We start from the raw sequence: 15,887 nt of genomic DNA, 5'->3' as shown, positions 1-15,887 counted from the left end.
TTACTTTCCTATATCTCACAAGGTTAGGTGATCAACTCCAGAGAGGCAAACACAAATTTAGGATGGGATGGCCCAAAACAACTCCCAACCCTTGTATAAGGAAGGCTAAATTTGACAAAGGAGGGACTCGCAACACTATTTGAGGGGGACTGGATTATGATTAATCCTGTCCCAGCTTAATCTAATTATCAAAGGTGAGACTGGAGTAAAGTAGTCCAATCCCATGCTTTATCTTGCGCAACAAACAAGAAAAGAATTGCTTTTGGTGCACTATTTATCAATAAGCTTTTTGCACTCCAACCAATGTTTGGTGACTAAAATTGGATATTGCAGTGGAATTGCATTGCATTTAATTACATTACATTTGATTTTTAATATAATTGAATTAAATTACATTTCTAGGTTAAAAATAAAGAGAGAAGAGAAAATAATTACTTGTATAACAATAAGAGGATCAAAATTGGAGGAGGTGTTGCAATTGATGGAGAGAAAAAGTGATTGTGTGATGAGGTCCTAGCTCAGGCAGCATACTGAGGCAAGGCATCTTGATCCGTGGGGTCACAGAAAATTCTCTTTTTCATTTTGAGATTTACTACCCACCCTTTGTAGTTGGGGGACCCTACTAACCCGAGGGTAGGGGCGTGTTTTGTGCGACTTCACCACCACCAAGGTGAACAGTCCAAGACTATCACGCCTCACCTGGGAAGGTTTCAATCAAGCAACCAATTACTAAAATGCCCTGCTTAGTTACAAACTCACGCCGCTAGGCTTGGCAACATTGGGTGTTATGTAATGCCCTGCTTAGGTACCTTTTGGTTTTGATGGACCAGGCAAAAGCATAAGCAAGTATAATAGAAGAAAGTAGAGTTTCTGATAGGGGTTTACGATATATGCCTATTTGGTTTTTATAATGAAAGAGATTCTCAAGCATGTGAGTTTAGTTTAGGAGTAAAATACATATACAGGTTATTTTTGGGACTGTTTTACATATCATCTGATGTATTTGTCGTCCCTCACTGAAACCAGCTAGGTTACTACAAGCACTTGGAACACTCACAAAAGTTCCCTGATTTGGTTTCACTCCATTATCCACCAGCATTTTTGAAAAAATCTTCAATGCTTTTTCATTTTTTCCATCTTGTACATACCCTGTGATCATCTTAGTCCATGAGATGACATTCTTTTGCGGCGTTTGAATAAACAACTCCTTCGCCCGCTTTAAATCCCCATTCTGAATGAAACCAGTAATCATTGTATTCCGTGATGGCATGTCTCTCCCCGGCATCATTCAGACATTACAAATGGAGTACGAGTTTGGTTTCACCTGAGAACCATAACGCATCTTCCATATTCACTGTTGCAAAACCTTCAAATAGGAAACTCGGAGCTGTAGAAGGTAATTGGTTTAGGTCAATGAGAGTCGCAATGCACCATAAATGGCTTTTCTTTTCTACGTGCAGATACATTAGTGAATCTAATTTAACCCCATATTCACTTCTTAGCTCTCCTCAATTTACTTTAATATTGCAAGAATCTTGCAGTAAATCATCCCAGTTCATAATGAACTTCTCTTCAATCAACTGAGCCTCAATTCTGGCTTCTAACGGCTTTAAATTCCTATAAAGATTCTTATGAAGTTTTACAAACTAACTCCTGTACAACCACTTGTCAGTGCACATACCATGTTCCCTCATAAAGTCAAATACCTCCATCACTCTCTCAAAGTAGCCACCATGAAGACAGTTCAGTAGCAAGTACTCATGTAGATCTCTGCTTACCACCAAATTTCCACTCTCCATATTCCTCTTAATGTTCCCCCACAAGATCGCATATAACAGATAGGTAAGTGTTTGCTCAGTGGGTTGAACTTTCATCTCTTGCATTCTTCTGTACATCTTCAATGCATCATCCATCATTTGGGCCTTGCAGAAAAAGTTGATGGAAGAATTGAACTGGTAAACAACAGAAGGGATTTCCTTCTTCTCATCCACTGAAAAATTCATAAAGTCTGAATGAGAGAGTTGACTGAAATACATTAATCTGTAACCATTATGATCAGTTTTCAATATTCACTTGTTCATAGAAGGCAATCTCTTTGAGACAGAGGGTATGCTTTATGTTCCAATTATGCAGTAATTAATAAAAATCAGCTAGTTTATCAATCAATATGTTCTCAGAAAGTTAAATGTTTCTGGGAACAGGCAAATTATTGTACGACTTAACAAGATTGAGCAAATTTCACATTACCAAATACCACAAGAAAGAAGCACGGGTGACCAAAAGTTTCGCAAAGCTATACGATTCTCAGTGAACAAAAGTTAGAAGTAATCCTTGACAAGCCAAAAGAAAAACCATTAGACCTCTAATTATGGCCTAAAATTTTGAGAGAAGAATTATTATTGGAAAGGGTAAATGATTGGCAATAATTCCTAAAAAAATGTCAAGATAAGAGCACAGCACAGGAAACAATTACAACATTTCCATAGGTCACGCTAAGAACACAATACGTACCTTGTCACAATGCAACAATCAAGTTATCCCTTGCAGTTGAAAAGGGACTATCCACCGCCAGGCTAGGAAAATATCGATAAACAGCCACCAACTCTAGGAAGCTGAAAAAGGAGGATGATTTGTTTTGTCAGAGTAAAGGGCCAAAATCATCATAAACAGACACATCCGGAGAAAAATATCAAAACAAATAGCTGATGATCCTTTGGAGCATGCAAGATCACCCCAGTAGATCAAACATCGGTGGCATCATCTTCATTTCAGTATCCTTGTCCATAACAATTCTATTTTCAGAATCCTCAGAGAATTACCCCAGAGGCCAGAGGGAGCCCATACTTTGCTCTCATCTTCACTATCAAATCATGATAAAATCCAGTTGCCTCGGAAAGGAATGTTTTAAACTGCAATCTTATTTTTGTAATCCGATCAGGCCGAGCAGGGCCCTTCACAGCCTGAGATAAGTTTGAACCTGCATCGATAAAAATATGAAACTATCAAGGAGAGGATGAAGAACATAAAAAAAAAAACGAAGAAACAAAGTTGTCCCACATCAATAAAAATCGCTCCTCCTTATAAGTGTGAGTCTACCACGCTAGTTTGTCCCATTGGAAAAGGAAAAAGATAGTTTTCCCTGTCCCTTCTGAACATGAAAAAGTATCCCTTCGAAAAGAAAAAAAATGGATGTCGTGAATCCATCTCGATAATTGGGAGGGCAAATTTGACAGAAATGAACAAAATTGCATGAGGGGGGGTCCCTTAAGGTTGTCAAATTGACTCCGGATTTCATGCCTCATGGATATCAAATCGAATCAAATGTAGGAAAGGAAAAGAGATGGATAAAAACCCCACCGGATCAAATGTGGAAAGGAAAAGAGATAAAATAGATATAAAAAGTCATCTTCTAATAAAATCCAAATCCGCAAAATTATAACTCACAAAAATACACTATAATATAACCATAACCTATTTGTGATATCTAAGAGTTTCCTGACTTTACATCTGCAACTAAAACAAAAATCATGACGGATATCCATTCAGAAAATTGAACACTCTTCATACGATTTTTATGCAGAAAATAGTGATAATCCATAGGCTAATGAATGATAAATACTCTGTTCAATCATAAAAATTGTAAGCTGTTATATTTATGAGTACCTTAATTCTGAGATATATTTGTGCATAGAAACTTGCTACTACAAATAAACAAACCATCATGATGATTATCATGTTACAATTCTACATATGAGGCTTTGACCAAGCTGATTTAGTTAACTTGACTATCCAATTATCACAATCTGAACTCAACTCTAAGTTGTAAGTTTGCAACTAGCAACCAGTACCTTGGGTGGGGGACTCATCATCACATTAGGGGTGATAATCAAATCAAATCATATCTTATGAATTGTAGACTAAGATTAAGATCTTCTAGTTTCTAAACCTGTACCAAACTTAGGAGGTCAAGGCACAGAAGGTAGACGACGAGGACCACTTTGACTTTGAGTGTAAACTGTAAAGTGCAGAAACATTCACTTGGTTGATATTCTTGCACTATCAACCTGAATTTAAAAATAAAATAAGTCCCTCCATCTTATCCATGACCTCCACTCATCTGCAAATATACATGGCTCAGAATCAAGGGGAAAAAAGTGCAGATATTGATTTAAGTTGCAAGAACAAAATTTAAAAAATCTACAGTATGCTCAATAATAGAAAACACTGCAACAATAACATTTTTAACTTAATTTGTCAGAGAAACGGAAGACAAAAAAGAACCAATTATGAATGCCCCATCTCATTCAAAAAACAATTACCACTATAGATCCTGAGCATCTTGCATTCTGATTTCATGAAAGATGAAAACAAACAATCAAAAGCATGCCGCCAAATCTTTATTACACTAAATTGACTTAATGCTGACATCAATATATTTGGAGCAGGAACATCTAAAAGACAGATAATTCGCAGAAGAGAACCAATTCCTCCCAAAATAAAGGGCATGCCCAGCACAAGAATAGACTTAAAGGGACTGTCCTAAATAGTCTAGCATGCCTTGCAATTGATTTTTTGAAAAAGTATTTAACTTCAATGATAGCAATGAGTTTGCCGCAATCATTGCAGTCATCCTTTGAAGTTCCGAAGAAAAAGGCAAATTGCCAAAAGGTAGATGGGATTCAAATGAGGTTGCTAATGTGCACGTAATTGATGGCTACCTAATTGTGCCTTATCATTACTATGGGTGAATAAAAAAACTGTTTTGTTTATTGTGACACACTAAATAGAAGAAATCATGGCCAGTGACAATCTCACATTGAATGGTAGCCAGATACTTTGGATTTCTTCTGTACAAAACTTTGCCTGCTTTCTGAAGAGATCATGTTTGTAGGAAATGTCAACAGAATTTCACAATTCTACATATCTCCAATAGTAAAACAATATTGTCAGTGAATTTTAATGAACTTTCTCAAACTGATACAAGTCCCTTGGTAACCTATTAAAGACAACAGGAAACTCACAACAACAACGAAAAATCAATATGAACATATTTCCAGAATTGAGCTTGATTTTGAAGCTGGGCCTCACTACTTCCTCTTGTAGGCTACTTTTTATAGTTCAGTCTTACCTTTGGCGTAAGTTTTATTATGAATCATAATCAACAAAGAACAACTAATCTCAGAAGATACTAGCAATCAAGAATATCCTATCTGTCTTCAATAAGTTTCTCACATTCGCCTCTCGTCTTCTATGGAAAACCAGCAGTCCACACAAACTTATGCCTCAAGATCTTTAACTCAATGAGCATTCAGAAACAAAAAAGAAACCACTGTGACTTACCTCACTTCACTTGATGTAACCAGTGCGCCCCAAATCATACAATTCAAAAGCATCTGCCATTCAAATGTATCCATTTTAGAGTGTGCATTTGAGTTGAAAAGCAACGCAGCAGAAGATTCTGTGCAAGACATGCTACTACTGCCAATTGAAAATCTAAAAATTCCAAACACATGGGAGATGGCCAAAGTAGGATTTACTATCATAGTATCATGACTATATTACTTACAAGTAATTTTGATTGCATCAGGGATTTTTGGGTGGAAAACACTCAATGTCTGCACAAACTCTGCAAACTCGATATATCCATTGTTGTTGTCATTGAAAAGATCAAATATCTACATAAGCATGGCAGAACAAAGAAAAAATTGAGGAATGAGATTCCTAATTAATGAAATTAAAGGAAATTTTCAGTCTAGACTTGCTCTATGCGGAGCTAGATCCAATATGTGGTTTTGCACATATAAATAAAAAAGATTAGGATGATAGCCACCAACCATGTAAACCACACACAATTATGCAGTTGTCAGGAGGAATTCTTTGAATTTCTTGCTTGGCTTGTTTGAGGGGTTGTGTTTATAAGCAAGAAGCTGCTAGGAAATGAAAAATCTATGAGCTGCAATATGCAATGAAGCAACCAACAAATTCATGTGAGACTCCTCATAGAGTCAAGGCTGTCTCTATGTTAGCCCAACCCAGTTTTTGTAACATCCTACCTCTGCCTTTGGTATCAAATAACACCAGCCAAGATAGGAAAAAGAGAAAGAACTTGACATATAATAGTTTCAGAGATTTTCTTGAATTGGTATGTAACTAGTGGGAGTTAAAAAATCACATTCTTTTGCAGATAAGCCATCCAGTGCTTTTCATTTTCTATGCTTACAATTCAAGTTCTGGCATTACTTTCACACAAGCAAGTCAGATAAAGTGATCTAGGTATAATTTATTTGAAAGGAAAATTATGACTAATGATCCTCTTTCTAGAGCATCAAGAGAATTACTACACAGATCAATTCATACACTTATTCAAGGTTAAAGTATTATACTAATCTATGACTCAACAAATAAAATGCCAAAGGGTATGGACTATACCATGAACGGAAGATTCATTCACAGTCCAGAACATAAGAATATGGACTTATAACAATTTAGCATAAAAATAAAGAAAGGAAACAAACAAATAGCAACTGGGGTTTCGTGAAAAACCTTGGCGAATTTGATGGGTCTGAGAGAGTGAGAGGAGATGCCAACGAAAGAGAGAGAAGTGAGCGAACTCGTCGTGGATAATTAATCACTTTTCTAATAGTGCCTTTTGAACTATCTGCTAATCGAGAATCTATGTTCATGAAAAATCATCATCTACTGTCAGATCATCATAAGGTATATAACCAATCTTCTTCATTCTTTCATGTAGATTGCAAAGTAAAGAATATATAAGTTCGGACTGATAATGAGACTTATCACCAACCACAAACACATGCACCTTATTTCCAACTTCTATCCAACTGCAACCAGGCTGCTTCTTCAACCCTTTCTCTTTCATTTTCATCCTTATCTTTGCAGCTTCTCTCCATTTCCCAGATGAAGCATATATGTTACACAACAACAAGTAAGTGCCTGCTTTCTCTGGCTCCTCCTCTAAAAGCTTCTCTGCAGCCAGCTTCCCAATATCCATGTTGCCATGAACATTACATCCAGCAAGAAGAGCCCCCCAAACAGATGCTGATATCTTAGTCCCCAGCTTCTCAAGGACATTAAAAGCTTCTTTGAGCCTCCCTGCCCGACCACAGAGATCAACCAAGCATGTGTAATGATCTTCTCTCACTTGTATTGACCCTTCTCTAAGAAGCTCATTAAAATACTTTAGCCCCTCCTCCACCAAACCAGCATGGCTGCATGCAGAAAGCAGCCCCACATAAGTAACATCATCAGGTTTGCACCCTAATTTCCGCATTTCATTAAACAAGTTAATTGCCTCAATACCACATCCATGATGTGCATAGGCTGCAATCATACCATTCCAGGAGACCATATCCCTATGGATTGTCAATCCATCTTCAAACTTCTTCCTAGCAGTGACTAACTCCCCACATTTTGAATACATGTTTATGAGTGCTGATACCAAGAATGCACATTCCTGATGGACTGTTTTACTTATCATCTGATGTATTTGTTGTCCCTCACTGAAACCAGCTAAGTTACTACAAGCACTTAGAACACTCACAAAAGTTCCCTGATTTGGTTTCACCCCATTATCCACCAGCATTTTTGAAAAAAACATCAATGCTTTTTCATTTTGCCCATCTTGTACATACCCTGTGATCATCGTAGTCCAAGAGATGACATTCTTTTGCGGCATTCGAATAAACAATTCCTGCGCCCGCTTTAAATCCCCATTCTGAATGAAACCAGTAATCATTGTATTCCATGATGGCATGTCCCTCCCTGGCATCCTCTCAAACAATTCAAGAGCCTCATCCAATCTCATATTCTGGGTGTAGCCTGTAATCATTGCATTCCACGAAACCACATTCCTTTTAGGCATCCTATCAAAAAATTCTCGAGCTTCATCAATCATGCCATTTCTTGAAAATCCTGCAACCATTGCTGTCCATGAAATAACATCCCTTTCCGGCATCAAATCAAAACGCATCCTTGCCTCTTCAATTCTGCCACAGTGTGCCAAAGCCGTTAAAACTGTATTCCAAGATACCACATTCTTCTCTGGCATCCTCTCAAACAACTCCAAAGCCATATCAACCTGACAATTCCGTGCATACCCATCAATCATGGTGTTCCAAGAAACCACATTCTTCACCGGCATCTGATAAAACAACCTCTCTGCTTCCTTAATTTGTTTCAGCCTTATATACCCACTGACCAACGCAGTCCAAGTGATCACATCCTTCTTAGCATCCACTCTGTCAAACAGCCTCCTAGCCTCCTCCATCATCCCACATCTGATATAACCCGTGATCACTGTTGTCCATGTGACAACGTCTTTGTCAGGCATTTCATCGAACACTTGGCGTGCTTCTCTAACTTTCCCATCTTTGCTAAGCCTGGTAATCAGCCAGTTGGATTGTGCCACATTAAAACTGGCACTAAAATCTCTATCAGGCGATGTGATTCTAGGTGTCATCGTGTAGTTCATGGAGTTGTATAGAAACTTGAGACTGCACAGCATGGGAAGAAGAGCCTGAGAGAAACCCATGAGAGGTAATCCAGCTCTGTTGCTAAGATGCATCATGGTAATTGGTAAACGTAACAGAGCTAACATTTGGAGCTATGTTTGGCTCGCCAGAATCAAATGGAAAACTTGCCTCAATTCTCATGCACACCGGTAACCATCAACTCAAAGTTTCAGACAGTTTCTGTATCTAACACCTTTTAGTGGGCAAGGCAACATTTGTTTTTTTGTTTCACTAGATTTTAAATAATTTGATAAAATGGTCCAGAATAAGTTGTGATGAATTTCATGTCCACTTCAAGACCGGCGACGTTAACGCTTTCAGCCGCCTGCTTCTCCTCCTCTGACGAGTCTCGCACTCGTCTTCAGCCCTGCCAAGTTATTAGAGCATTTCCAGCAATGCAGCCAAGGGGAGGGCTGGGGGGGGAAGCCCAAAATCATGTTTCCAGCAACAAAACCCAGCCCGGGCAAGCAGTGGGACCCAGCGAACTGGGCTGGCCCGAGCGCCAAAACTTGTTTTGGGATGACGTCAGCGGGGAGGGCTGGGGGGGACCAAGCCCAAAATCATGTTTCCAGCAACAAAACCCAGCCCGGACAAGCAGTGGGATCCAGCGAACTGGGCTGGCCCGAGCGCCAAAACTCGTTTTGGGATGACGTCAGCCATGGCACGTTAAAAAAAAATTGACGCGCCTCGCTACAGTCCCCCAACGGCTCTCTTCCACGTGGCTTGCGCTGGGCTCTCCGATCCAATTTTTTCCAGCAATCCAATGGCGATGATTTTTTGTGCAATAAAAAATTGAAAAAAAATCGAAATTTTTTTAAAAAAACACACACAAAAATACTGAATTTGTTTTCTATAAATACCAACAAATACTCTTCACTTTTAACACCAAATCCTCATACATTTTCTTCTCCTTCTACTCAATATTTTTTTTCACTTTCAAGTTGTATTTTTCTCTATTATATTATGGGTTCTTCTAATGAAACCGGAGGGCCATGGAGCGCGATGGAAGATGTTTTGTTGTGTGAGTGTTGGGTCCAAATTAGTCATTGTCCCGTAATGGGCAATGAGATGAAATTCTGTCATATGTGGAAAAAAATTCATCGGGAATTTTGTAAAAGAGCAATGGGTTCGACCCGTACGGAAATGACATTATCTAGTAGGTGGAAAATTCTTAATAAAGAGTTGGCGAAATGGAGAGATGCCTTGGCAAAAGCGATGAACAACCATAGAAGTGGGGAAAACCTTAGCAATGAGGTAAATAATTTGTAATTTTCGTTTTATTAATTTCTATGTCATATTAATTTTTATTTAAATGTTTCTTGCAATTTATATATTTTATTAATATTTCTTGTATTTCCAATATTTATTTAAATGTTTCTTGCAATATTTATATTTTGTTAATATTTATTGCATTTCTAATAAATTGTTAAAATTTCTTGCATTTCCAATTTTTTTTTATTTTTTTTTATACATGTTGCATTGACAATATTTTTTAAAGTTTGTTGCATTTCCATTATTTTTTTTATAGATTATGCAAGCACAAATGTGGTTTGGTGCTACTGGGCAAGGCAAAAAAAGCTTCAATCATACCCAATGTTGGGAGGCAGTGAAGAATTGAAAGAGATTCCAAATTATTCTAACGGGTCCAGAGGTGGTGTTGAACGAAACGCCACTCCATGAGACACCGACATCGGATTCACCTATGGATTCCCTGATGAGTCAAGACTCACCTATCGAAAGGGAGCCTAGGCCTATTGGGAGGAAAGCGGCGAAGGTGAAGAGAGGGAGTAATTCCACCAAGAATGCATCTAAATTTTTGGAGGACATTTCAAAGCACCAAGCCATGAGGATTGAAATGGATATGATATGGCAATTCAACTAGAATATGCAAAAGAAAGGGAGTATATACGCAAAGAAAAGGAGTATGTACGCCAAGAAAACATTGAAAAAAAGGATCGGGAAACCATGGCCATGAATACAAGCCATATGTCCCCTGAATCAAAACAATTTTGGAAGCTAGAACGAAGGGATGTTATGAGACGAAAGCTTTTTTGTGACGATGGACCTAGCAACACGGATTGGTTAAATGATCAAAACCATTAAGTTAGTTTGCTTGCCTTTCATTTCTTAGTTTGCTTGCCTTTCATTTCATTGTATTTTTTTTTGTTTAATAAATTAGTGGTAATTCATGTATTTTGTTTTCTTAGTTGTATTGATTTTCTTTTAGTGAATAAAGAAAATATTCAACAAAATTCCTTTTTATTCAAAACATTCCATACATAAAAAACAAACCACAACCAAAGCATACAAAATAAAAAAAACCACAACCAAACCATTAAAAAAACAAAGCATAACTAAAAATACAACATCAACATAATAAATTAAAAAAATGTCTTCACTTCACTTCATTCACCTTCATTGCCTTTCACCGCCCATAAGTGCTCCATCAAGTCAACTTGACGTTGTTCATGAATATACGACGATTGCATCTCCTTGTAGCGATCAATCATACGGGGCATGAAACTACCATCTCGAATCAACGGTTCATGTTGCACTGGTTCTCCATTTGGCCCCATGGGTTTTTCATAAACTCGTGTCAAGGCCGTGTTCATGGGATCTGCCTCATACACTTCATCAGCTAGATAATCATACTCATCCTCCACAATCATGTTGTGGAGGATGATACAAGTAATCATTATGCTCCTAAGCACCTCTTCGTCAAATAGACGCGCCGCACCCCTAATAATAGCCCACCGCGCTTGGAGGATACCAAAGCACCTCTCCACATCTTTTCTGTAACCCTCTTGATAGGTAGCAAATAATTTTTGCTTATGGGATCGAGGATGTGGAATTGATTTGACAAATGTAGTCCACCTTGGGTAGATGCCGTCAGCTAGATAATACCCATTTTGGTAGACGGTATGGTTGATTTCATAGGTGACATTTGAGGCTTCACCACTCAATACATCATTAAACACCGGGGATTGACCCAGGACGTTCAAATCGTTTTGAGATCCGGCAACTCCGAAGAAGGCATGCCAAACCCATGTATCGAATCCAGCAATTGCTTCAAGGATGATTGATTTCTGCCCTTTCATGTTTCTGTAATCCCCTTGCCAAGCAATTGGACAATTTTTCCATTGCCAGTGCATGCAGTCAATGCTGCCAGTCATTCCAGGAAATCCTCGAATCTCAGCTTTTTGTAGAAGCCGTTGCAGGTCCCTGGGCGTAGGTCTGCGCAGGTAGTCCCTGGTGTACAGAGTTTCCAATGCATCACAGAATCGCACCAAGGCCTCCAAAATAGTGGACTTCCCCATATGGACAACCTCATCGACCTGATCAGCAGATGACCTATACGCTAACATTCGTATCACTGCTGTGAACTTTTGCTCGGGAAGAAGTCCCAAATTTCCAGTAGCATTTTTCTTTTGAACAAAGTATTCATCATAATTGCAAATATCATGCATGATTTTATTGAACAAATGGGGTTGCATTCTATATCTTGCTCGAAAATGAACATCAGAGTACAGAGATTGTGGGATAAAATAATCTTCTAGAAGATTCTTACCCCGAGAATGTCTATGTCTGTCCACATTCGGGCGACGGCCTTCATGTGAGCCACGGCGGCTCTGGTTTTCTTCCTCAAGCAAAGCCACTGCTATGCCAAGTTGCTCATCTAGTTCTCTATGCACCCTCTTGCTTGCAGCTCTTCTACGCATTCTTTCTCTAGTTTCTCGCTCTTGTCTCTCCAAAACCTCTTCCATGTCTGCCATTGAGAATGGAGATTGAAATCTAAAATATGAGAAATGGAAATGTAGAGAAGATATGAAAATCTGAGAAATGGAAATGTAGAGAAGATATGGTGTGGGAGGTATGAGGAGAGCCTCTGGTTTTATAGAATAATTTAGGCAGATAGAGATGACACGTGGCGCAATTTTAGAGGGTGAAAATCTTATCTGAAATTTGAAATTTGACATTTATCTGAAATTTGAATTTTGAAATGTATCTGAAATTTGAAATTTGAAATTTATCTGAAATTTGAATTTTGAAATATATCTGAAATTTGAAATTCGAAATTTATCTTAAATTTATCTGAAATGTGAAACCGAAAATCTTATCTGATATGAATAGTATTGACACGTAGGAACCCAAAAATCTTACCCGAAAATATTATCCAAAATAATTGTTTAAGTAAAAAAAGTTGTGAAAAAAACAAAAAAATGAATAGTAGTTGCCATGACAAGGGTTTGATTGCTGGAAACACACATAGCTAAAAAAGGTAAGGGCAGCCACTATTCATGTGAATAGTGTCAGCCCTAGCGCCCCCCCCCCCCCAAGGGTTTGACTGCTGGAAATGCTGAGTGATAGGGGAGACGAGTACAGAGAGAGAATCGGCAGAGAGACAGAGAGAGGATGGGTGTTTGGCGTTGCGTTGGGTAAGGGAAGAGTTGTTCTTTTCTTAACCTTTTTTTTTTGGGGGCTGATGTTCATTTCTTAACTCTATGTTTCTGTTTTTTATATTTTATTATTATTATTCATCAATATCTATATATATAAAGCAAAAGGCAGAGAATAGTGAAACATTTAAAATACCAGAAAATGCCCTTGATTAATTCAAACATTAAGAATTGAAATTATTAATTAAATGAGGATAATATGGTAAATTCACAATTACAAAATTAAAAATAAAAACAAAATCAGATAATGGATCCTACTTTTATGGAAAATAACTACCCATTTTTTCTTTTCTTAATTCTAAAAACAAAAACAAAAACAAAAAATCCAATTGGCACACGCGTGAGCGTGTGGCAAGGGGCTAGTTACTATTAATTATTAGTTTTTTAGGGATCTTTGATTTAAAATCAATAGGAAATTTATTATTGTGGTAAATGATAAGAGATTTTCTATTTAAACTCCCCACTTCTCTTTGTTCACCCAAATACTTAAATCATTAAGCTGTAAGTTTTATTATTGTGTAAAAAGACAAAAATGGTCATTCAACTTAATACTTAACCCTAGTACATCTATACACACACCTCACACAGCCCACAACTCTTCATATTAAGTTTTAGAAAAATACAAACTCTTCTACATCCTATTGCCAGATTACTCATCTTTTAAAGATGTAGAACACTGATAAGCCTACCTCTTTAAAATTTGCGTGGGAGCTGATGGAAAGGCTTGTTGATTGTTTGGTTGTAATGATCTTATTCTCTTCCCTTTGTTGATTGTTTGGTTGTTGATTGCTTCTTTTTTTCGGCACTCTTGGTTGTTGATTGCTTCGTTGTTTTGATTTTTGATTTAAAATTTATACATGATGTTTTGTGGGGTTTGAATAGAAAATCTATTTTATTTATTTATTTTTTTTCAGCTCAGGGTGTATTTAAGGGTAGTTTGGGAAGATAGTGGGATTTTCTTAGAAATTGTGAAAATTTAAATTAAAAGTTGGGGTGAACTTAGAACATGGGGTGAACAAAGAGAAGTGTGGGGTTTAAATAGAAAATCTCAATAATAATCCAAGATAAAGTCAAGGGAGATTTTATTGGAATCCCATTATTTGCTCTTTACACCCCATACTAATTTTAAATATGAATAACTTATTTTATCCTTCTACATAATTACCATTAAGAACAAAAAAAAAAATTTAATAAAAATTAATTTTGCTCATTACACCCCACATATGTTCCTGCAACCCTAGTTAGACTTTTTTCTCAAACCATCATGTTCTTATAACCCTAACGAGGTTTATATGCTTATATTGGTGAAAAAATATCTTATATTTATTCATGATGGGTGAGATTGAAGTTAGAGAGGCTTCGAATGAGGTATGAGTTTATTTTTTGATGTTTTTCAAGTTTGATGGTCGCTGGTTGAGTTCAGCACACAAGTACCGAACGTGATAGGTACATTCGGTGGGATGCCACCGAAACATTGCACCTATTTCGGTTGTGTTTGACTAGCAGTTAACTTAGGCCCCGTTTGGGATTGCTTTTTTCCTCCAAAAACCTGCTTCACTTTAAAGTTAAGCAATTTAAGGTGTTTGATAAAAATAAAATATCCCGATTATTTTAAAAGCAGTGGTCTTTTAATAGCAACTTTTAAAAGTAGGCTTTGAGTTGCTTTTCAAACTGCTTTCAAAAGAAGCAGAGATGAACCTTTAATGAATTTTTGTACTTCCTAAAATACCATCATTCATTTTAAAAAATGACACCACCTCCACTTCCACATCCAACTCCACCACCTCCACCACCACATTCACCACCTCTACAACCACCGCCACCACCACCACCACATCCTTCTCCTCATCCTCCTCATCCTCTGCCACCACCACCACAACCACCACCACCTCCACCACGCTGACATCACCACCACCAACTACACCTCCACAACCACCATCCCCACCACCACCACCACCACAGCCACCAGCTCCACCTTCAACACCACCATCACCTTTACCTCTATCTCTTTCACCCCCACGCCCACCACCACCACCACCACCACCACCACCACCACCACCACTATCACCACATGATTTGCACATAACACTTTCAACATCATGTATATTTTAGTCATTATTCACAGTTACAACCGTTTTATATTAAAATTTACCAAACGGTTTTGACACTGTTTTTTGTACTAACAGCACTTTAAAAATATTATTTACCAAACATGGAGCTACTTTACTCTACAGCTAATTATTTTTAAAGCACAGCAGAAGCAACTTTTTTTAAAAGTGACAGCAATTCCAAACTGGGCCTTAAGATGCGGTGGAGATCCACCGTAACATGAAACGGTGTTCAGTGATGTATTACCGAATTTTTACATACAATTCAGTGGCAACAAACCAAAATATATTTATTTTTTCAATAACTTATTGTCGACCACAAATTTAATGCAAGCTATTTTGACCTTTTACAAGACCCGACCCAAATTCTACTTTAGAATTTGCGCCGAACCCTGTGCGTGTTAACACCTTGCAGGTGCCGAGCACACCTGACCAAATTGCCCCTTCTAATGAAACCCAAAGTTTCTTTAGACTTTGACTTCTGCAGAAAATTCGGCAGAGTCTCCCCTGTAAATTGCTCGTTTCCCAAATTTTTCACCTATACAACAAGCAATTTAAATATCCACAATCACTCAGCATGCACAAGTTAACCCTCAAGTAGTTTACAAACTAGGCCTCTGGCCTTCAACAATTCAAAACAGAACCACCAGCGGCTCTTAAGTCAAATGAGATTTAAGGAAGCAAATAATGAACTCGAATTCAATTATGCATGCCCACCATAATTAACATAAAATAACTTCTTAATTTCCATCGTATGATGTTTAACAACCCAACACAATCACAAGTACTTT

General features: G+C 37.7%; 1 protein-coding gene across 14 annotated transcripts; it reads right to left on the bottom strand.

The window, feature by feature from the left end:
• Positions 1-876: 876 nt before the first annotated feature.
• On the bottom strand, positions 877-8,943 carry LOC110768473 (Pentatricopeptide repeat (PPR) superfamily protein). 14 transcript variants are annotated; one of them, XM_088244299.1, is made up of 6 exons: positions 6,544-8,943; positions 5,835-5,930; positions 5,567-5,675; positions 5,341-5,393; positions 2,512-4,117; positions 877-1,990 (listed from the first exon to the last, which is right to left on the bottom strand). In XM_088244299.1, exon 1 carries the CDS (start codon positions 8,615-8,617, stop codon positions 6,680-6,682), a length of 1,938 nt encoding a protein of 645 aa, XP_088100425.1. In that variant the 5' UTR covers positions 8,618-8,943; the 3' UTR covers positions 877-1,990; positions 2,512-4,117; positions 5,341-5,393; positions 5,567-5,675; positions 5,835-5,930; positions 6,544-6,679. The 14 variants fall into 14 exon arrangements, with proteins under 14 accessions (XP_088100425.1, XP_088100424.1, XP_088100427.1 ...); XM_088244298.1 differs by having other exon boundaries at positions 5,835-5,927; XM_088244301.1 differs by having other exon boundaries at positions 5,567-5,626; positions 5,835-5,927.
• Positions 8,944-15,887: the final 6,944 nt, after the last annotated feature.

Source organism: Prunus avium, chromosome 7 (genome assembly GCF_965620075.1).
Source record: "Prunus avium chromosome 7, drPruAviu1.hap1.1, whole genome shotgun sequence".
NCBI lineage: Eukaryota > Viridiplantae > Streptophyta > Magnoliopsida > Rosales > Rosaceae > Prunus > Prunus avium.
Note: the sequence above shows the minus strand (reverse complement) of the source record. Positions and strands in the feature narration are given on the sequence as shown.